The following is a 19650-nucleotide window of genomic DNA, read 5'->3' as shown; positions in this document are numbered from 1 at the left end:
TGCTAGACACATCATGTCATCCAAGTACGACTTTGCAAAACTACCGAAACCCGTACAAGATGAAATCGCTCGCATCAACCAGGTGCATGCTTCACGCTGGACTTTTGCTCAAGGCTTGCTTGTTGGCCAGTTGACAGTCATCCTGATGATCATCTTTTTCCTCAAATTTTTCATCTTTGCTGAAACTGTACCGAGCAAGTCAGATGCAGAGCAGCGAATGAATCAAAGCTCAAGCAAGCAGCGTCTCAAGAAGAAGAAGAGTCGTGTTCTGCGTGGACCACCTCCCTTGTCTGCCTCCCAAATATTGGCCAAGACTTACTACAATACGGCATCTCACCGTGCTGAATCACTCGATTGGTTCAATGTCCTGATAGCTCAGGCGTTTGCTCAGTTCCGAGAGGATGCACAAAGTAAGGATGCGATCCTCGTATCGCTTGATGCCATTGTCAACGGGCCTCGCAAGCCTGACTTCCTGGGAGATATCCGGATAACAGAGATCAATATGGGAGAGGATTTCCCCATCTTCAGCAATTGTCGAATCGGCTTGATGGATCCGGATGAAGAGACGGAAGACGGCCAACCAGTTGATTCACGGCTGCATGCAACAATGGACGTAGATTTGAGCGATACCATCACCCTTGCTGTTGAGACTTCGCTCCTTCTCAACTTTCCGAGTCCAAACTTTGTGGTCTTGCCCGTTGCATTGGGTGTCACCATCTCTCGCTTTTCAGGCACGCTACATATTGCTCTGATTCCTCCAGCAGACAACAAGACATCCACGACGCTGACGTTTCAGCTCGAAGAGGATTTTGGCCTGGAGTTACAAATTCGCTCACTCATTGGATCACGCTCACGGCTACAAGATATTCCCAAGATTGCACAACTGGTGGAATCACGTTTGCGTCAGTGGCTCTGCGATCGTGTGGTTGAGCCGCGCTACCAGCGTGTTGACGTGCCCAGTTTCTGGCCGAGCAAGGCACGAACGAATGATGCAAATGATCCACTACCGAACGGGCAGATGCCAAGCGAAACAGATATCCCGACGGAAGTAGTCAACAGGGCGAGTGAAATTGTTGGACAAGGCATACCTGTCACTCGTGCGAATGGTGTACCAAGCGAGGTGCAAGCAAGCACAGCAAATCAGACAACAAGAGGCTTCAGCACCGGCGTAGCTAGTTGAGATAGAAGGCTTTATGTACAACAGAGCAAGGCTATACAATGAACCCACTTGACCCTTGGGCGACTTGCGCACTCTCCCTAGCCGTCAAGAACAGACCCTCACATTCGCCAACATCCTCCGTGCCGATCTCTGCACGGCCGCCAATCTTGCTCAGGATAGACGCAGGTGTCAGTAGTTGGATTGCATGGCGTAGTGATGTCTGTGTACCCTTCTTTGTGAGTGCATCCAGCGCTGCATCCGAGACAACTAAACCCTCGATATGTGCGCGTGAACGCAAGACAACGCGGATCTCGTCTGCGTTGTATGGCATGGTCCGGACAATCAGCAATCTGTCGAGTAGATCGACAGGAACGCCGTGTGGGCTCTGGATGTCGTCGGTGCCCTTGACGGTGCACATGCCGCGGTTAGAGGCAAAGATGACAATTGGCGAGATGCTTGACTCGAGGGCCTTGTTGAGGTATGTGAAGCATTCAATGTCGAGCATGTGCACCTCATCAATAAACAAGACTCCAGGAATGAGTTCTGCAATGCCTTGTTCAATGTACTTGTTGACAATCTTGTTGATTTCTTGCCGCAGCTTGTCTGTAATTTCCGTCTTCTTTGGCTTCATGATCTGACCCATCATACTCATGATGTCTTGTCCGCCTTGTGGTGCGGCATTCGCAACATCGAGGTCATGCAGTGTGACGTCTTGAACGACTTCCTTCTTCTTGTGCACTTCGCCCTTGGGAACAGGCACGTACTCCTCCGCTTCGAGGTCAAACTCAGTAGCATACGCATCAGACCGGCCAACACGCTTCACGGCGCCCGTGTTTGCCTCGATGTAAATGACATCGCCAATGTTGACATTCTCCTTTTGTATGCTCTCGTAGATGGAAGGATCGAGCTTGAGCTGTTTCGTACCCTTGAAAGTCTTGAGGCCTACAATGACAGAAGCCACAGTCTTGCCATAACCACCAAGAGGATTTTCTGCCTCTTCGACGTTCATCTCCATGACCTCGCCTTCGTAAATTTCCTTCGTCTCCCGTACACGCAGTCCAATGGCACGACGAAAGTTCTCCATGAGCACTTCAGTCTTTTTGATCTCTGTTGAGTAGACTTCTGAGCCAACGATCGGACAGAAGGGCACTTTAGGTCCCAATTCTTGTGCAATGGCAAGTGCAATCGCCGTCTTGCCAGTGCCCGATCCACCCGTCAACAGCAAACCACGACCTGCCATGCGTTTCGACTTGACGAGATCCACGACAAGTCCACATGCTTCGCGTGCTGCTTTTTGACCGACGAATCCAGCGGCATTTTCAGCGATTCCTTCTTCATTGAGGCCGAGGCCGCGGATGTGACTATGGAGGGCGACGCGGGAGGCTCTGGCATTGCCTCTGACCTCTGTGATTTGCACCATTTGCAGGAGTCTGGCACTTCTGTATCAGCTGTGTGTGTGGTTGAGGGAGGGAGCAGCTGTCTTGAGTGCGAGGCCTGAGACGAAAGAATTTATTTCGACGAGCAAGAAGCGACTCGACAGCTACACCGCTCTATTCTACAGACTGCTAGCATGGCCAAGGCATCGCAGCTACCCTCAGAGCTAGACAGCAGCCAGGTCCTCAAAGCCTCCAAGGCCCTCCTCAAGCACATACAAAAGGAAGCCACCACGGCGACAAAACCGAGCAAGAAGAACCTCCTTGCCACCGATGTCGATGCGCCAGAGCTCGATACCCCCATCTGGCTGAGTCTCACGACTAAAAAGTTCATCATTGATACAAAGCGACTCAAGCCAGCGCGTATACCGCTCGTCCATTCGATTGTTGCAGACGATGCTACGGTTTGTCTCATCACAAAGGATCCACAGCGGCTGTACAAGGATATGGTGGAGACGGCGGGGCTCGATAAGAAGGTGACAAGAGTTGTGGGTGTGACAAAGCTCAAGGGCAAGCACAAGACATTTGAGGCGAAACGCGCGCTTCGGGATGCGCATGATGTGTTTTTCGCGGATGACCGAGTCGTGCACTTGCTACCGTCAATCTTGGGAAAGACTTTTTATGCGGGTAAGCACAATCCGATTCCTGTTGTCTTGCCAGCAGAGAAGGGAAAGGAGGATCATTTGAAGATTGAGATTGAAAAGGCATTGGCAAGTACCTATCTGCACCTCGCACCGGGCACTTGCACGACCATCAAAGTCGGTCTTGCAGGACAAACAGCTGCACAAGTAGCCGACAACATCAAAGCCGTGGCAGACAAAGTGATTGAGACCTATGTCCCACAGAAATGGCAAAATGTCAAGTCTTTGCACATCAAAACGGCTGCCTCTGTTGCATTGCCCATTTACATGGCAGACAAGGTTTTCGATCCTGAAATGGACAAAGTACAGGATGCAGAAGCTACACAAGCGATTGAGGAGAAGAAGAATGCAAGGAAGCGAAAGCACTCCAAGGAGGTGCCTGGTATTGAACTTGAGTCTGTGCAGGAGGTTGTTGATGGTGTACCGCAGCCGGCAGAGGCGCCAAACAAGAAGGCAAAGAAGGAGACGCCCGCTGCGAATGACAAGGCGACTGCATCTGCTACAAAGAGTAAAGATGCACCAGCAAAAAGCAAAGCTGTGCCTGCCAAGAAAGAGGCAGCTAAGGCAAGCAAGCCTGCTGCTGCTGTCAAACCTGCCAAGGCGAGCAAGGCCGTTCCCAAGGCAGCCAAGAAGCAGAAGGTATAGCAGCAGAATCATGTTTTTCCCGTAGCCAAATCGCCCTGTTCTGCCAAATTTTTGTCTCTTGGAACGTCATAAACAAGAACCACACACCGAACCAACACATCATAAAGTCACTTTTTGGTGGAAACGTGCTCTGAGGATGACGCTACAGAGCAGGGGGTTCGGTCAGTCAGCGTTAAGACAAGGAGACTCGCGCTGGACGGCAGCGCCTCCTTGCAAGCACGGTAGAACAGGCACCTGTCCGCTGTATTCGTGCAAAATTGGCGGGTGAAAATTTTTTTTCGCCCTGTTTTTGAGACCGACTTGTCGTCTTGAAGAGCCTGGTCACTCCTGCTCGGGTCCAAACATCAATCAAACAGGTAAGAGAGTTCCCTTCCACTCTCTTGGAGCGTCTGTCGTCTCCAAACAACAAATGGCAGCAACTAGGTCAACACCAAAGGCAACCTGGGGCCCCGGAGGTCTCATCTGAGCTTATTGTACCTTTACCGCATGCGGTCAAAGCGTACAGCTCCCTCCAGTTTACTTTATGGCATATAATGACCACCTACTGCATCATTGCCGGCCCTTGCGGCATTGATTATCAAATCGGTCGGGGTTCTGCCTGGTCCCCGATTGGAGCCCTCGTTCTTCTTGTGCCGGTCCCGATACGCTGTTTCTCGACCGCGTAGTCTAGCATGCCCACTTTGGGAGTGTCCCCTTCTCGCTCTCACTATGAGTGGATCTCACCATACTAGTCGAAACGGCTTGCTTCGAAGCTTTTTTCGGGGTTTTTTCGAAAAAGCATTGCGCTGGCCAGCCTGTCTGGTCTTGTGGTAGGCTTGCTACGGCAATCCTTACTACAAATACGCTGGGGAACAGCATCACTATTGAGACTAGCACTGGGAGTGACGAGATATGCTGTGTCTTTTATGACCAGCCAATTTGCCTTACGGCACTAAAGCGTTGTTCTGCGTGGAGAGCTGGAGGCACGTTGTGCGGAAGGTTCTCTGTTTTGCTTCCTTCTTATAATGGAGGACAGTAGTTGAGCTGAATACGACGTAGCTTTTTTTTAGCTAAATCCCACCACACAGAAAGCAAGCCTATGCCTAGCCCTTTGCACAACATTCAGGAGGGGAGCAAGTACTAAGGAGAACTGCGGCATAGACGGATGTCTGTGGCTGCACCGGAGCATGCGCCAGAAAAGCTCAAGCTGACCATCCCTGCATGCAACGATGAAGCTACGTCTCTGCCAACTATCACGGTCCAAGCTGCCTCGCCGCGCAGGGCTAGCATAGCGACGTTATCCTTCTCAACGGAACGGCCAGAGATGGGTCAGAGACGCGCGTCGGATTATCTAAGAGGGCCCCATCATCAAGCTGCGTCAGCGAAACGACCAGGGATGTTGGAACCTGGGAAGAGACCGAGCTTGCCACGGATGAAATCTGCATTACGCGCGCCAGAGACGCCTTTCAGAGAGTTGACAACTATCTTTGTATGCTACAAAGCCGTCTTGCTTCTGCTGGCCCTGTGTGCGTCCTGGACGGGGGAGTATGACAGCTCCTCTACACTGGTGAGCTATAGCACAAGACTGATGCACTGGGACTCGGTCTACTTTCAGCACATTGCGAGACATGGCTACGTGTATGAACAAGAGCATGCCTTTGGACCTCTCCTACCGCTCCTTCTGCGGTTTATCCATCCAATGGTCCTAGGATGTGCTTGCCACTACATCGCCATCATTGCGCTATATCGCGCCTCACTTAATGCAACCAGCTCAGAGCGCATCTCCAAGGTTGCTGCCATCCTACACATCATCAGCCCTGCTGGTATCTTTCTCTGCGTCGGCTACACGGAACCGTTGTTTTGTGCGTTGACCTTTTCAGGTGTTGCGCTCCTTCACAAGTACCCCAAAGTCGCAGCATCTCTGTTTGGCTTGTCCGGCTTGACGCGTGCAACAGGTATCATCAATGCTTTCTACTTCTTCCCAAAGCGGCCGGATCCAACACGCCTTGTGAATGCTGGTCTAGCAGGCGCCGTCATCTGTGGTCCTTGGTTCCTCACACAAGCGGTCGCTTATATGCATTACTGTCCCGGTCGACCCTGGTGTGATCGTTTCCCACCGATCGTCTATTCCTTTGTGCAGGATCACTACTGGCATGTTGGCTTCGGTCGTTACTTCACCCTCAATAACCTCCCGCTCTTCCTCCTCTCAGCACCCAGCTACCTCTTATGTCTCGTCTCACTCGATGTGTCGCTATCGGGCATCCAACAGGGGCTCTTGACATTTTTGACTTTCACCACAGCACATGCTCAAATCATTACACGCATGATGGCTGCATTTCCCGGTGTCTACTGGTTTTTAGCGCGTCGTGTTGTACAGGAAAATGAGAGTCAAGGTTGGCGATGGGCAATACATGGCTGGATCCTGTATGGGCTTTGTCAAGCTGTGCTATTTGGTGCACACTTGCCGCCTGCGTGAAAGAAACATGATTGAGTGGATAGAAGGACGAAGCAGCATGATTATATGACAAGAAAACGCCTATAGACTGGGTAGAAGCGACCAGAATGGAGGACACAGCTCCAATCAGACATTGCAGCATCCTCGCATCGCATACCCTCGAAAATTGACGAGTCAACGGCGTCCTGCGTTTTGGTCAGGGGTGCCTCGCATAGGGTCGCATTGACCATGTGAAGACAAGTCATCAGAGTCAATTCAGAGGCCCTGCGAGACAGCCCCGGGGCCAGGCCACGTCATAAAAGGCAGCTCGTCTCTGTATTTCTAAGCCAAAGAGGCTCGATGGGTCTATTCTGCGATTTTTGCGAGAAAAGTTAACCCCTGGACCATCGAACAACACATCGACCACAACCTACAAAGCATGCAGAGGGCCTCGCATCGAGTGTCTCCTGCTCTATAGAAAGCAAAGCAACCCTTGCGCATTTCACCACAATCTTCGAATTCCCATTGCCTTGCGCCAAGACACGCAAAGATGCTCGCACATGCAAGTACTGCTCGTCCACGCACAACTTCCTCGGCAGTCTCATCACCCTGGCAGGGACAAGGACCCGTCACTCGACTGAAAGAGCGAAAAGACCATGCAGCAACGCCCAAAGCCAGTACACGTCTCCATCAAACAACCACCGGTGGACCTTTATACGATGGGTCAGCCTTGACGGCTGCATTGGAAACAAAAGCTACGCAGCAGGAGTATGATTCACTTGGTCCTAGGATGTATGCGCATGAGATGACTGGACATTACTCGGATGATGCGCGTCTTGCAGGCAGTAGCTTTATGAGCATGTCGAGTTCTGATTCGTCGGATGATGATGAAGAAGAGGAGTTGCTTGCGGGTGCCGGTCTCAAGCAGCCTAAACACGCTGGTCGTGGAGATGCTGCTGCTACTGGAAGTGGCACCAAAGGTTTCTTATCAGGTGGATCATCAGAGACCTTTCCAAACTTTGACTTGGTCCAATTCAAAGTCTCCTCGCCACCGGTCGATGCACGTCGTCCAAGTATGTTTGATCGACTTGGTGCAATATTCGCTGAACAAGATTGGCGAGACTTGCCCATCACACATGCTGAGCACTGTCCCCGTGGAAAGCGAAAGAGTGGAGAACGTAAGAAACACAATTCAAAAGCAGCAGACGCTGCAGTGGCCTGTTCACCCATCTTGAAGAAAGCTGGGACGGCATTTGATTGGTCTGCGTATGGTTTTGACTTCGATAAAGTTGAGTCGGCCAACTTCAAGCACCTGCAAGGTGAATCATACTTGAGTGATGTGTTGAGCAAGCAAGTTGCAGGAGGAAAGACCTCGACGGATCATCTGGTTTTGCATGCTTCACAAAAGGTCTCGATGGAGTATGACTTGGAGAAGCGAGAGAAATCCCTACGTTCGCACATCCAGACGTCAATGCGCAAGAAGGGCAGGAGGCAGCGTACGTCGAGCAAAGGCAGCAGTATCGCGTCTCATGCTTGATATGTTTTTGGACAAAGTTGAAGTGGACACTGGAAACAAGGAAAAGGCCCAGCTGGTTCTGGGTCGATTCACGGTTGGACGGAGGGGTTGGATGTTGAGATGGGTGGCAGGAGGCGACTTGGATGGATGAGAGCATTTGCTATTTGGAGTGGCAGCGAGCATGGCATCTATAGCTGATAGCGTCAGAGTATTCCTTGATCCAATGACATCGAAGTAGGTTCGTCCATCTAAGGCGGGTTCTTCATCAGATAGTCATTGTATGCGACAAAGCCAATAATCCAATCATCTAACCATCAGCATGGTTGCTTCATGATCCACCATTGTTGCATCAGTAACCGGTCTAGTCTCAGTCAAGATACTTGTCCAGCTCACTGTCTGCCATCTCATCGTCCGGATGCGCCGCTTCCCGCTCTTTCTGTGCAGCTCTCGCCTTCTTCCTAAGTCGTGCTCCCCAATCCATATCGGCTGCTGCATCCTCACTCGTCTTTTCCTTCTCCCATGCCGGCATCTCTACAGGAATGGGTTGTGGTCCATTTCCTTTTGCTTCTGCTCGATCTTTCAGTTTTTGCATGGTTCGTTCCATGAGCGGTCTGATGATGAGTGCATAAGCGCCAATGATGATGACCATACGGATAAAGTCCTTGAGCGTGTATTGCGAGAGGTAGCCGACTGGTGAGAGGGTGGGTAGATCGTAGCGGAAGTCTGGATCGAGTTGTTGGCCGAGTGCGTTGATGACTGCGACGATTTTGGAAGCAACAAAATCCTTGAGTGCGACGAGGGAGGACATGACGCCAGAAAGAGGCCTGGACTTGCTGTATCTGGTCAAGTGTGTTGTTGCATGCTGGGACGCGTCGCTCTGGGAAGAAATAAATTTCAGGCACAAAACTTCAACTTCATCCTCAATCTACTTCTACTTCTACTTCAACTCTTGCTCTTGCTGTATACTGCTGTTATTGCTGCTGCCTCTGGCCAGATGGACTTTGAGACCCTCAGAGCACTCCCACACGATGCATCGCACCCTTGCTACCGGGGCGACCCACATACTCGCACAAAAGCCAATAACCCAATCACTCACCTCTTCACAAAACGCAAAGCCGAGCACAGACCCATCACTGTTGCAGCGCCGATGGTCCGCTATTCAAAACTAGCGTTTCGCTCGACAGTCTCCCATTATGACTGTGATTTAGTCTACACACCTATGCTCCTTGCAAAAGAATTCAGTAACCATCCTAATGCACGGAACGCAGAGTTTCACTCTTCAAGAGAGGATGCACGGCCGCTTGTTGTCCAATTTGCTGCAAAAGAACCAGAGTTCCTAGCAAAAGCGTGTTTGCTCGTTCGGGATTATACAGATGCTGTTGGTTTGAATTGTGGTTGTCCACAATCATGGGCGTGTCAAGCTGGGATTGGTGCACAGCTCATGAAAGAACCGGAACGCGTCTGTGCACTCATCCGAGCAGCACGTGCAGCTGTGGGTGAGACGATCTTGCTAGAAGCCAAGATGCGCGTGCATCGTGACCTGAAGGAGACGGTGGCCTGGGCACAAATGGTGGAAGCGAGTGGTGTGGATTGGATCACTTGTCATGGTCGAACGAAATCAACACGTTCCTCTGAACCCGTTGACTTGGAAGCCATTCGACTTGTTCGGGAAAGTGTCAAGATTCCAGTGATTGCGAATGGAGACGTGATTAATGCAGCGGAAGCGAGACGCATCTATGAAGCGACAGGTTGTGCTGGAGTCATGTCTGCGCGCGGTCTCTTCGCCAACCCTGCACTCTTCTCAAGGACTCGACGCGAGGATGCAGTCGGGTGTCCATGGCATGCAGTCGAGCGATTCATGGACCACGCAATACAGACAAAGCTGCACCCCAAGTTACTGCAAAGTCACCTGGTTGAGATGTTTGGCAGTGGCAGGTTTTGGGATAAAAAGACGAGGATCGCCTTTATGGAAGAACGAACAACGGCGGGGATTTCAGACTTTATTGATGCACGGTATGTCAGACTCAGACCTGGCGAGGAGGGTTTTGCTGAGAGGGAAACACCGATACGCAAGACAGTGGCAAGGACGGCACCTGATGAGAAGAAGACAAACGTAGATGCATTGGCAGAGACACTAGAAGCAGTCTTGTAGACCTTGATACCTAGACGAGCTTCTGCTTGGTGAAGAAGGTCTGTAGATGAGTCAATTGCCAAGCACACGTCGCAGCGAGCACGAACAGCTGTACAATCGACAAGCGCACGACGCGTGCATTGGTCTTTTCACTCACATTCCTGAACTCTGCTTCACGTTCCTGTATGTTAGCCGTGTGCAGTAAATGAGAAAGGGCTGACCCGTTGAAAGACCTGTTCCCGGCGGATGTCCTGGAGTCGTGCATTAAGATCCTCGATACGCTGTGCCAAGTCCTTCACCTTATCCGTACCACCACCAGATTTGAAATCATCTGTATGCCCAATGCTCAGCTCCAAGTGAAACTTGACATGCGTACTGGTGAACCAGCCATTACCGGCATTGGTTTGGAAGCAAATCTCATGATCCCCAACTTCCACCGCTGTGAATGTGAATTTGCCATCCGATTTACCGCGTTGATTGACAATACGATGGTTGTTGTCTGCTAGTTCCTCAACAGTGATTTGGATGCCTAGTTCAGGGTTGGTAGCGTACTGCTGGAGCTCTGCACGGTACTCTTCTGCGCGGTACTTGCCAACGACGAGTGTGCCAATGGAAAGGTCTTCCTGAATACATTTCTTTTCACCGCCTTCCAGGTAGAAGTAGAGGGCGCTGGTTGCTGGGAGCCATGTAAGGAGACGTAGTAGCTGCATGGCGCGTCACTGGCTGCAGTCTGGTGCTGTGTAGATGTAGTCTGCTGCTTGGTTGCGTGTTCACTTTTTTGTTTCGCGACGAGTTCAGAAGTTCACCAGAACTAGCTATACTCTCTTGACTCTATTCCTCTGCTCGTGCTCTCTGCTATCCCTTAGCACTGTATCCACATGCCGCTCAAACGCCTCCAATACCTGCCCAGCGACTTTGGGCACAACAGCAGCAGACACAGCGCCATACAACGGATTCACAAACTGATACTCCACTTCTAGCTGTACCTTGCATGCATCCTCACCAACCCGTGATAACCGCCAAGCAGCGACTAACTTTTTGAATAGCGGATGCTGACTCGCGACTGCTTGGACAGAGGTATCAGGCACACAATGCACGCGACTTGTAAACGATTCTTGGTATTGCTTGAAACCCACTTTCAAATCTGCTTGCGTTGGTAGGGGAGTTGAATCATTCGTATGTTGCGTGACGTGTGAGTCTGTACAGAATGGAACAAAGTGTTTATAGGCATCGATGTCTGCAATGACCTTGAAGAGCGCTGCTTGTGTGTATGGGAGTGTGCGATTCGCTGTGTAGGTTTGTGCAGGTTGATTGAAGAAGCTGCGGCGTGAATGGACACAGCAGATGGAAGGACCTCTTCTGCCGCTATTCCTTGCGCTGAGTAGAGTGAGTCTAGGAGAGAGCAGCATCTCTGGGCCTGTTTCTATAGCTTGTCGCTGCTGGTGGTCTTCTTGATGCGTGGTCAAAGTCAGCGATGTACAACTTCAGCTACAACTACTACTGCTACAGCTACAGCTAGGACCGGGTAGAGAGGGTATCAAGCAGGAATCATGGCAGGCAAAGGAGGGCCCACCATCTACGCTCCTCAGGTAAGCCATCCATCCAGCTACATCCATCGATACTGACTCTACAGCCGCAGCATCCGATCCCACCCATGAACATGCGATCACCGCCCATAGAACAGCAGCAGCAGCAGCAGCCTTATGGAGCATCGCCTTATACACAGCAAGCAGCCTACAATGCATATGGACAGCAGCAAACAGCACCAGGAGGAGGAGGCGGCATGCCACATGGCCCCAATGCTGGCTTCCCAGGCCAAGAGTACTGGAATGCACCTGCTGCACAGATGGGCCTGCAAGTCGGACAACAAGCACTCAGTGCCTCTCAAGCCTATGTCAACCAAAATGTCTCTCGCTGGATCAGTATCGCGTCTTTGCGCAAGTATTTCCAAGTCACCAATGCGTATGTCTTGCGTAAACTACTCCTTGTCCTCTTTCCCTGGCGACATCATCCCTGGCATCGTCAAGTGACGCGAGATGGGAGTGGCCAAGTCGATGGGTTTGCGGATCCAAAGGATGACTTGAATGCTCCCGATATGTACATTCCCATCATGGCCTCAGTCACATACGTCCTACTCAACAGTCTAATTGCCGGTATCCAAGGCGCTTTTCAAGCAGATCTACTAGGTACCACGGCAGGCTGGGCGGGGGCCTTCTTACTGGTTGAGAATCTTCTCATCAAGCTAGGCTGCTACCTGCTCAATATCCCCTCGACCTTCTTCCTCGACCTCGTTGCTTACAGCGGCTATAAATACCTCGGCATCATTGTCACAAACCTCGTTGGACTTTTGAATCCAGGACGGACAGTCTACTGGCTGACCTTCCTCTACACAGGCCTGGGCGTTGCCTTCTTCATGCTGCGTAGCTTGAGGAGTGCCATCTTGCAGGGAACAGAAGATGCGATGGGTCGATCGGGTAAGGCGAGACGTGTCTACTTCCTGGCTGGTATTGCGGCTGCTCAGTTGCTCTGGATGTATCTCATGCTCAAGTAGGTCTGTGCCGTATAGCAACCTTTCTATGTCCTGCTGAATGTGACTGCTTTGTTTCCTAGCACAAAGACCACGACCACGACGCGAGCTGTCTTGTCCAGCTTCTATAGCCATGTCAGGACCGGCCAAAGAGACGAAACCGCGTGATGCAAGACTCCTGCACCTCCTCCTCACCTCCCTCAACGTCCCCCAATATGAAGAACAAATCCCACAACAGCTCCTCACGTTCGCACACAACTACGTCGCTTCCACCCTGCAAGACTCCCTCGTCTTTCAAGAACACAGGGCTGCCACAACAATGGATACATCGGATGTCAAGCTCGCCGTCGCTGCAAAAATGTCCCATGCGTTTCGTGGCGCACCACCAAAAGAATTCCTACTAGAACTCGCAGGTGAACGGAATCGACGCGCATTACCGCCCGTGAGTGCTGGGTATGGCTTGAGATTACCACCGGAGAAGTATTGTTTGACGGCTGTGAATTGGGATTTGTTGGCAGAGTCGGATGCAGACCTGCCGGCTGCGTCGCAAGCGGCGTTGATGGGTGCAAATGGAACGGATGGAGCTGCTGCTGCTGCTGCTACGAATGGCGATGTTACCATGCAAGATGTGCAAGCTGAAAATCAAAAGCTCTTATGAATGACCTCAAAGTGAACGCTTGGAAGGAAAAGTTATCTGCAAACTGGTCAAAAGTATCCGTATCGCTGGCTACGCTGCCTCGAACGACCGCGCCCGTCCTGCTTCTCAACAAGCAACACTGGTTCTGTTGCAGTCTGTGTATCCCACCCACTCTCCTCATCACACCAATGCGCATCGTTCCTGCAATCTCGACCAGATAGCTTGACGAGCAATGACTGCACGGTACGGTGCTGCGCGATGCGCTTCTTTTGCAATTGCAAGAAGTTGCGGCATACTACTAGTTTGTGCAGTTTGCCCGATGGCTTTTGCGGCGTTGGCTAAGATACTGTTAGTGTGACATTGACCATTTTTGGGAGCAGGCACGTACCGGCTGTGGTTTGAGGTATTGCAGCGTCGAAGTAAACGCGGTCGTCTCATCACCGAAAGACGAGTCGGACGACCAGTCTGTTGAATAGACAGACGATGCTGATGAGAAACGCTGAGCTGGTCGTGGTGGTGCTTGTAATAGCAATTCTTGCAAAGTGAGTTGCGGCTCAGTTGCAGCAAGTGACCGAAAGCAGCGAGTCTCTTGCATGGTCTTGTCGTCTGCTCCGATGCTGCCGGATCTAGAGGTGCCTAGGATGGATGCAATGACGCCGTCATCACGGAGAAAGGGGTTGACTTGCTCAAATGGTCTTGGTTGCATGGTGGGTTGTCAAGTATGCTGAGATTGATAGAACCAGCAACGACGCTTCTTATGCAGACGTCGCATCGCACATAGATCATGTCCGCTTTGTTACAGAGTTGATATGATCTTTGACATCAATCATGGTCGTTGCAACGGTCGCAGCCATTGTTCCTCCCATTCATCAAAATTCACCACTTTGCAACATCCACGACCTCTTTGTAACATCCACTTCTTATACATTTATACAGCATCATCTCTACCAATTGAACCTTAATTGCGCCTGTGTAAAGACGGGCGCCTTCCAGTTCGCCAAGCCAGCCGGGTCAATCCAGCGCTTTCTTTTCTTCTTCCATTTCTCATACCCTTGCTCAACCCCCTCAGAGACAAAGATTATGTGCGAGCCCTTGTGGTACTTGAGCATATTGAGGTTCTGCAATGTATGCAGCACATCCGCAGTAGTCATACTCGTCCGTGAGGCAAGTTCATCAATCGTCACCTCCACCCCAGCTTGCATAATCAAATCGACCAGCGTTTCCGCCCAATACGCACGATAGGAGAGCAAGCCTAAATCTGACAGTGGTTTTTCTGGTGATCCTGACTTGCCCTCGCGCTTTGAGAGCTCGTAAGAGAATTGAATCAGTAATCGACCATAGCCGTGACGTTGATGTTGCGGTAATGTCAGGATACAGGCAACATTGTAACCATCTGCAGATTCCTTTTCTTTTGAAAAGTAGCCGACCAAGTGACAACCATTCTCATCGCGAATACACATGCAGTAGAACAAGAATGGGTCCACATCAAAGTGCAGCGTCTTGTGGTCAAGGAATGCCTTGGACAGCAAACACAGGTTGCGACACCAGGCACGCTGGCGTCTTCCGTCGATTTCAAAGAAAGAGACGGTTGCGTCTCTGTAAATCTCATTGCCCGGTGGATGGTGCAAATCGCACTTTGACTTGTGTCGCGTGAATTGCTTCTCTGACCCAAAGAAGGAGAAGCAAAACTCACACACGAACAAGACCGGTGAACTCGTCAGCTCAATCGGCCAAGGTGAGAAGTACCATGCCTCGACTTGATAACGACCTATTTGAATCTTGTCAAAGTTCTTGACGCGCGACACTTCATGGATGTTTTGTGTCATAGATCCACCTGTGCGTAGGTTGTCAATTTCTTGTTCTTTGGAGACCGGCTCATTGCCCTTGTTGTGATCGTTCGAGCCATCCACCAAGTCAAGCTCGTCGTCTTTGCTATCGGCCATCTCTTCATCTTCATCATCCAAGACAGAGTTGACTTCAGAAGCGAGCGTAGACTCATCGCCTTTACCCGTTCGCTTCTTTGATGCCTTGCCCACTGGTCGTGTCGGTGTGCCCTCTCGAGACCCCTTCGGCCGCTTGCCGATTGTCTTCTGAGCAACACTCTTGTGCCCTACCGTCTTCTGCCCCGTACCAGGCCGGCCATTGGCAGTCGCCGATTTAGGCTGCGGTACGGGCTTCTTTTTATCAACCGTCTTGGGCCATTCCGGCGGCGATGTCTGGTCAATCCGAGCAAGGGAAATCCACTCATCCAACCGCTTGTTGAAATCTTGGAAATGCACATAAAATTGTGGTTCACCACCGCGCGTTTGTAGCGACCGAATCTCAGCTTTCCTAAATGTCTTATCCGGCGCTAAAGCAAGCACTGTACAGCCGACTCTTAAGCTACTGGCAAAGTCTGAACGACGTGGCGTCGAATAGCCAGATGCAGACTCAGATGCAGGCGTCTCGGCACGCGCAAGAGTCTCTGCGGCGCTCGGCATAGCTAGCGAGCCAAATAGCGGAGCGTTTGGAGCGCTTGAATCTGGAGTAGAGCTCGGAAGATGGCTTCAGTCAGTGCAGAGTCTTTTCAGAGCAGTTGAGATGCGGCGCAGTATGCAGCAGCTTCTCAAGATCTTGTCGCAAATTTGCGTCGTCTGGATGTTGTGGCACTTTTGGGTTAGGGCAGTTCATGTTCTGGGTGGCATCTGAAGAAATGTGGCCACTTCATAAGGAGCTGTGAGCCTGTGACAATTTCAAGGGGTATTTTGAATCGAACTCGCAGTACGGCATTTCTATTTGAAATTATCAATCTTCTCATTCTTGCAGGATTCACAAGTCAAGTTTGTGTCCCTTGCTCTTCAAGATCTCCTCAGATGTCTTCCAAAGCTTGCTTGCCTGCTCAGCGTTGGCAGACGCCTTGGGTGTCGCTTCCTTGGCGATAGGAACGAAGAACCTACCAGAGATGGCATCCGTTCGCACCTTTTTGGCTGTGCCAACATAGAGCTGTGTGAGAGCACCCTCGGGTGGCGAAAGAGTCACACCCACAACAGAGGCACCCAATTTGATGCTCCAGTCAAACAACGTCTGAAACACTTTACCATAGGAGGCTCCTGTACCTCGACTAAGCTCTGTGTCAATGAAACCTGGATGCACAGCGTTACTCATAATCTTTGGGTGGCGCTTAGCAAGCTCCATGGCAAACAGGATGTTTGCAAGTTTGGATTGACCATAGCGAGTCCAAGTGCTGTCGCATGTCTTGTTCACCTCCTCAAGAGACGTGAAGGACTCGGCGTTGGCAGTGTAGAATCTGTGACCAAATGAAGATGTGTTGACGATCCGTGGATCATCGGCGCGTTCAAGCTTGCCAAGTAGTAAGCGCGTCAAGTAGAAGGGTCCCACGTGATTCGTCTGGAACTGTTCTTCTATACCGTCTTTGGTCAACTGGTACGGAGTAGCCATGATGCTAAAGGTTAGACAAGTTCAACACAAGGAGGGATCTTACCCAGCGTTGTTGAAAAGCGCATCAAGCTTCGATTCTTTGTTACTGAAGCTCTGAGCAGCACTTCGCACGCTTTCAAGATCTTGCAGGTCAAGCTTGAGCCATTGGACGGTTCCTTTGGGGTTTCGAGCTCGAATCTTTTCAATGGCAGCATTGGCACGCGCCTCGCTACGAGCTGCGAGATAGACTTTGGCGCCAGCTTGGGCAAGCATGAGGCATGTTTCATAACCGATACCGGTGTTGCCGCCTGTCACGAGAATCACCTTGCCGGTTTGGTCAGGGATGTCCTTTGCAGTGTATTGGTAGCCATAGACAAGACCATAAAGTAAGCCTGGCATTGTGTGAGAGCACAGATCCTGTAAGAGCTGTTGATGACTGTAGAATTACTTGCGACGCAAGCTCTATTTATATATGAGCTCGTAGTACTAGTGCTATCTATGCGGCGGTCGCGCGACGGTCGTGGTCGAAGAAGTGTCTCCCGAGGCCGGCGGCAACTTTATATTTCGCGCTAGCAAATCCTTGGCACGTAGAATCTCGACTTTGCTACCAACCGATACTTTTACGCAGCCTGCTCTATAGAGTTCGGCTTCAAACAAAACAGGAGATCAGGGCAGTGGGTTGCTGCAGCTGTCTCGGTATCAAGCAGTTAGGCATTCCTCGTCGAACCTGTCAAACTGCAACTGATTGCTGAGATTGTTCTAGACATCAGACGGACTGCCAGGAGATTGGATGGGCGAGACACGAGGGGGCACTGCGGCAGGGCAACGAGAGATAGGTTTGCTACCTGATTTTCTAAAATTTGCGCCCTTAGCATTGTGGTGGCACTCTTGCACGGAGTGGCCATTGTCCTCGCAGAACAAATCATTCATGTGACGCCACCCCTTGCCTTCAACCTCGACAGGCGTCTGGTATGTACGTTGGACCACGTTGGCGTGCGCAGGCCTGGATCCGATGATGAGTGCAGTCGCAACTGCGTAACGCGTTAAATTCAACATGCCTAAAGAAAGACCACATGTCAGGGAAGGCCTTGGCTTTGCAGAGTGGTAGAATGAGACACTCAGCTCCGTTTTTGGGATTGCCTGGAAGAAAATCTGCTGCATCCCTTCTGTGCCATCGTGTGTGAAGGGCTACCAGAGCCGCATCACCGCCGCACACAGCCAAAAATTCATCCGTTGCTGAGACCGGCAAGAGCACTAACGGAGATGTGCCCGAGTTCTTGAATGGCAAGGATTGGCTGCCTGATCAGGTCAAACCAATTTGACCCATCCGTCTTGAAGGAGGGAATTGCTGAGCCTGTCGATTGACTGGCGCAGCGTCGCATTGTCAGATTGCAAGCATTCGACGTAGCAGTGGTGCCCAAACGACTTGGGGTGGAGCTGTTGGGAAAACAGGCGTCCTCTGCTCCAAGAGGTATTGTTGGACAGCAGCCCGTACTGCAGCATGCATATCAGGCATTTATACGGTGCTGACACCACTGAGACGGTGTACGCATGCTTGGAGCAAGTCCGAAGGCACTACGCTCCGGAGGCTGCCACTCTTCGTGCCAAGCTTGACTCGAAAGTTTACCAATTACAATGCGCAAGCTGGTCGGTGGCCGACATCAAGACGTTGGACGTCTCTATGCAAGAGATCTTCGATGAGGCACGACAATGCGGTCGTGATATGGCCAAAGACACAGAAGGGATGCAGCAATATTTCTTCCAGGCACTCCCAAAGACGGAGATGAGTGTCTCTTTCTACCATTCTGCCAGGGCCAAGGCCTTCCCTGACATGTGGTCGTTCTTCAGGTATGTTGAGTCGAACGCGGTGGCAACGGCGCTCATCATCGGGTCCAGGCCTGTGCACGCCAACGTGGTTCAACGCACATACCAGACACCTGTCGAGGTTGAAGGCAAAGGGTGGAGGCACATGAATGGGTTGTTCTGCGAGGACAATGGCCACTCCGTGCAAGAGTGCCACCATAACGCCAAGGGCACCAATTTTAGGAAGTCAGGTAGCAAATTTCTCTCTCGTTGCCCTGCCGCAGTGCCCCCTTGTCGAGTACTGACTGCTACCATGACATGAAACCACATGACCATCTCTTGATGCAGTCTAAAGTAGATGAACAGCGCCAGCGCCGAGGACTACTACCCAAAATCCTTGGTAAGAGAACAAACTGTCGCCTGCACTCGCTCTTGCTGTACTGGATGCCGATGCTATTGTTCTTGTCGTTGCGGTTGCCATTATCGTAGAGCTAGTTGTACCTGATGCTGGCGGGGAGTTGAGGTACTGACGACCGAGCTGCGTCAATTGGCCTTGCGCATCAAGCATAGTTGCATTGGGCCCCAGGTTTGACTCTATTGAGCGGAAAGCACCGAACCACGCATAACGATCGACCCAACTGAGACTATCGAGCCATGCGATACTGCTGTTGTACATAGATTCGGTTGCTTGTAGTGTTGTATGCGCGATACCCAGCTCTGTGACCCAAATCTTCTTTGTTCCATTCGCAACACTGTTGAGGTGTCCGAGATGATCAGCGAGCCCTTGATAGTCGCCATACCAATGTGTTGTGATGAAGTCGACTGTACAGGTAGAACTACTGCAATTTCCAAGAAACTGTTCAAGCCAAATGATCCCACCGTTCGATCCTGTGCACGCAGGACTGCCAAGGGACATGTTGTGTTGTTTGAGCGGTTCGACATATTTCTGCCACAATTCTGCAGCTTTTGCTGGCGTCATGGTTGCTTGACCGCCACCAAAACCATCTGGTTCATTGAATGTCAGGATGTGCTTCGGCAATGGATCTTGCTTCAGCACTTCGTCCATAAAAGATGCGGCATCGTTGCCGCCCCATAGTTGAGGGACGTATTCAAGCCCTGCGAACCAGGAAGCGTTGCCTGGGCCGACACCGTAGTTCATGGCCCATGAGAGCTGTGTGCCGGCCATAAGGGTCGGCTGATCGCCGAAGCTGTGGGCATTGTCAACGCCGATGAGTCCTCGTTTCGTGGCAGAGGCATGCGCAACTAGTGCAGCAAAAAAGAATGCCTTTCCAGCAGGCATGAAGAAAAGTATTAGTATATGTATGAGT

At 51.1% G+C, this 19650-nt stretch overlaps 16 protein-coding genes across 16 annotated transcripts; 8 read left to right on the top strand and 8 right to left on the bottom strand.

Annotated features, from left to right (window-relative positions):
* Positions 1 to 82: 82 nt before the first annotated feature.
* On the top strand, positions 83 to 991 carry BCR37DRAFT_341755 (uncharacterized protein; the record flags this gene model as incomplete). Its single annotated transcript, XM_040867407.1, has 1 exon — positions 83 to 991. A coding segment is annotated over one exon (909 nt), but the record flags the coding sequence as incomplete, so codon positions are not given.
* Positions 992 to 1163: 172 nt separating this feature from the next.
* On the bottom strand, positions 1164 to 2629 carry BCR37DRAFT_380399 (AAA family ATPase Rvb1). Its single transcript, XM_040869479.1, has one exon. The coding sequence runs from the start codon at positions 2577 to 2579 to the stop codon at positions 1212 to 1214; it is 1368 nt and encodes a 455-aa protein (XP_040724871.1). The 5' UTR covers positions 2580 to 2629; the 3' UTR covers positions 1164 to 1211.
* Positions 2630 to 2694: 65 nt separating this feature from the next.
* On the top strand, positions 2695 to 3928 carry BCR37DRAFT_380398 (ribosomal protein L1p/L10e family-domain-containing protein). Its single transcript, XM_040869478.1, has one exon. The coding sequence runs from the start codon at positions 2730 to 2732 to the stop codon at positions 3876 to 3878; it is 1149 nt and encodes a 382-aa protein (XP_040724870.1). The 5' UTR covers positions 2695 to 2729; the 3' UTR covers positions 3879 to 3928.
* Positions 3929 to 4751: 823 nt separating this feature from the next.
* On the top strand, positions 4752 to 6587 carry BCR37DRAFT_46236 (uncharacterized protein). Its single transcript, XM_040872312.1, has 2 exons — positions 4752 to 4819; positions 4857 to 6587. The coding sequence occupies exon 2, from the start codon at positions 5023 to 5025 to the stop codon at positions 6331 to 6333; it is 1311 nt and encodes a 436-aa protein (XP_040724869.1). The 5' UTR covers positions 4752 to 4819; positions 4857 to 5022; the 3' UTR covers positions 6334 to 6587.
* A 254-nt stretch (positions 6588 to 6841) lies between these two features.
* Positions 6842 to 7828, top strand: BCR37DRAFT_393350 (uncharacterized protein; the record flags this gene model as incomplete). Its single annotated transcript, XM_040871294.1, has 1 exon — positions 6842 to 7828. One exon carries the CDS (start codon positions 6842 to 6844, stop codon positions 7826 to 7828), a length of 987 nt encoding a protein of 328 aa, XP_040724868.1.
* Positions 7829 to 8501: 673 nt separating this feature from the next.
* On the top strand, positions 8502 to 10281 carry BCR37DRAFT_380393 (uncharacterized protein). Its single transcript, XM_040869477.1, has 2 exons — positions 8502 to 10119; positions 10160 to 10281. The coding sequence occupies exon 1, from the start codon at positions 8667 to 8669 to the stop codon at positions 9957 to 9959; it is 1293 nt and encodes a 430-aa protein (XP_040724867.1). The 5' UTR covers positions 8502 to 8666; the 3' UTR covers positions 9960 to 10119; positions 10160 to 10281.
* On the bottom strand, positions 9970 to 10648 carry BCR37DRAFT_402875 (emp24/gp25L/p24 family/GOLD-domain-containing protein; the record flags this gene model as incomplete). The annotated part of the gene is made up of 2 exons (XM_040871948.1): positions 9970 to 10119; positions 10160 to 10648. 2 exons carry the CDS (start codon positions 10646 to 10648, stop codon positions 9970 to 9972), a joined length of 639 nt encoding a protein of 212 aa, XP_040724866.1.
* Positions 10649 to 10825: 177 nt separating this feature from the next.
* BCR37DRAFT_332938 (cyclase/dehydrase) lies at positions 10826 to 11239 on the bottom strand (the record flags this gene model as incomplete). Its single annotated transcript, XM_040867081.1, has 1 exon — positions 10826 to 11239. A coding segment is annotated over one exon (414 nt), but the record flags the coding sequence as incomplete, so codon positions are not given.
* Positions 11240 to 11488: 249 nt separating this feature from the next.
* Positions 11489 to 12489, top strand: BCR37DRAFT_393346 (YIF1-domain-containing protein; the record flags this gene model as incomplete). The annotated part of the gene is made up of 2 exons (XM_040871293.1): positions 11489 to 11527; positions 11572 to 12489. 2 exons carry the CDS (start codon positions 11489 to 11491, stop codon positions 12487 to 12489), a joined length of 957 nt encoding a protein of 318 aa, XP_040724864.1.
* Positions 12490 to 12598: 109 nt separating this feature from the next.
* Positions 12599 to 13123, top strand: BCR37DRAFT_348160 (transcription initiation factor IID, 31kD subunit-domain-containing protein; the record flags this gene model as incomplete). Its single annotated transcript, XM_040867827.1, has 1 exon — positions 12599 to 13123. One exon carries the CDS (start codon positions 12599 to 12601, stop codon positions 13121 to 13123), a length of 525 nt encoding a protein of 174 aa, XP_040724863.1.
* A 47-nt stretch (positions 13124 to 13170) lies between these two features.
* BCR37DRAFT_393344 (uncharacterized protein) lies at positions 13171 to 13808 on the bottom strand (the record flags this gene model as incomplete). The annotated part of the gene is made up of 2 exons (XM_040871292.1): positions 13171 to 13440; positions 13491 to 13808. The coding sequence occupies 2 exons, from the start codon at positions 13806 to 13808 to the stop codon at positions 13171 to 13173; spliced, it is 588 nt and encodes a 195-aa protein (XP_040724862.1).
* Positions 13809 to 14046: 238 nt separating this feature from the next.
* On the bottom strand, positions 14047 to 15582 carry BCR37DRAFT_402873 (acyl-CoA N-acyltransferase; the record flags this gene model as incomplete). Its single annotated transcript, XM_040871947.1, has 3 exons — positions 14047 to 15034; positions 15111 to 15192; positions 15234 to 15582. The coding sequence occupies 3 exons, from the start codon at positions 15580 to 15582 to the stop codon at positions 14047 to 14049; spliced, it is 1419 nt and encodes a 472-aa protein (XP_040724861.1).
* A 430-nt stretch (positions 15583 to 16012) lies between these two features.
* BCR37DRAFT_336191 (uncharacterized protein) lies at positions 16013 to 16879 on the bottom strand (the record flags this gene model as incomplete). The annotated part of the gene is made up of 2 exons (XM_040867217.1): positions 16013 to 16544; positions 16584 to 16879. Coding segments are annotated over 2 exons (828 nt in total), but the record flags the coding sequence as incomplete, so codon positions are not given.
* A 171-nt stretch (positions 16880 to 17050) lies between these two features.
* BCR37DRAFT_46034 (uncharacterized protein) lies at positions 17051 to 17850 on the bottom strand. The gene has a single exon (XM_040872310.1). The coding sequence runs from the start codon at positions 17678 to 17680 to the stop codon at positions 17279 to 17281; it is 402 nt and encodes a 133-aa protein (XP_040724859.1). The 5' UTR covers positions 17681 to 17850; the 3' UTR covers positions 17051 to 17278.
* BCR37DRAFT_46080 (uncharacterized protein) lies at positions 17851 to 18833 on the top strand. The gene has a single exon (XM_040872311.1). The coding sequence runs from the start codon at positions 18021 to 18023 to the stop codon at positions 18642 to 18644; it is 624 nt and encodes a 207-aa protein (XP_040724858.1). The 5' UTR covers positions 17851 to 18020; the 3' UTR covers positions 18645 to 18833.
* On the bottom strand, positions 18672 to 19622 carry BCR37DRAFT_393341 (glycosyl hydrolase catalytic core-domain-containing protein; the record flags this gene model as incomplete). Its single annotated transcript, XM_040871291.1, has 1 exon — positions 18672 to 19622. The coding sequence occupies one exon, from the start codon at positions 19620 to 19622 to the stop codon at positions 18672 to 18674; it is 951 nt and encodes a 316-aa protein (XP_040724857.1).
* Between the last annotated feature and the right edge of the window lie 28 nt (positions 19623 to 19650).

This window comes from Protomyces lactucae-debilis (genome assembly GCF_002105105.1).
Source record: "Protomyces lactucae-debilis strain 12-1054 chromosome Unknown BCR37scaffold_11, whole genome shotgun sequence".
In the NCBI taxonomy this organism is placed as follows: domain Eukaryota; kingdom Fungi; phylum Ascomycota; class Taphrinomycetes; order Taphrinales; family Protomycetaceae; genus Protomyces; species Protomyces lactucae-debilis.
The sequence above is the reverse complement of the archived record's forward strand: the minus strand, read 5'-3'. Positions and strand labels throughout refer to the sequence as shown.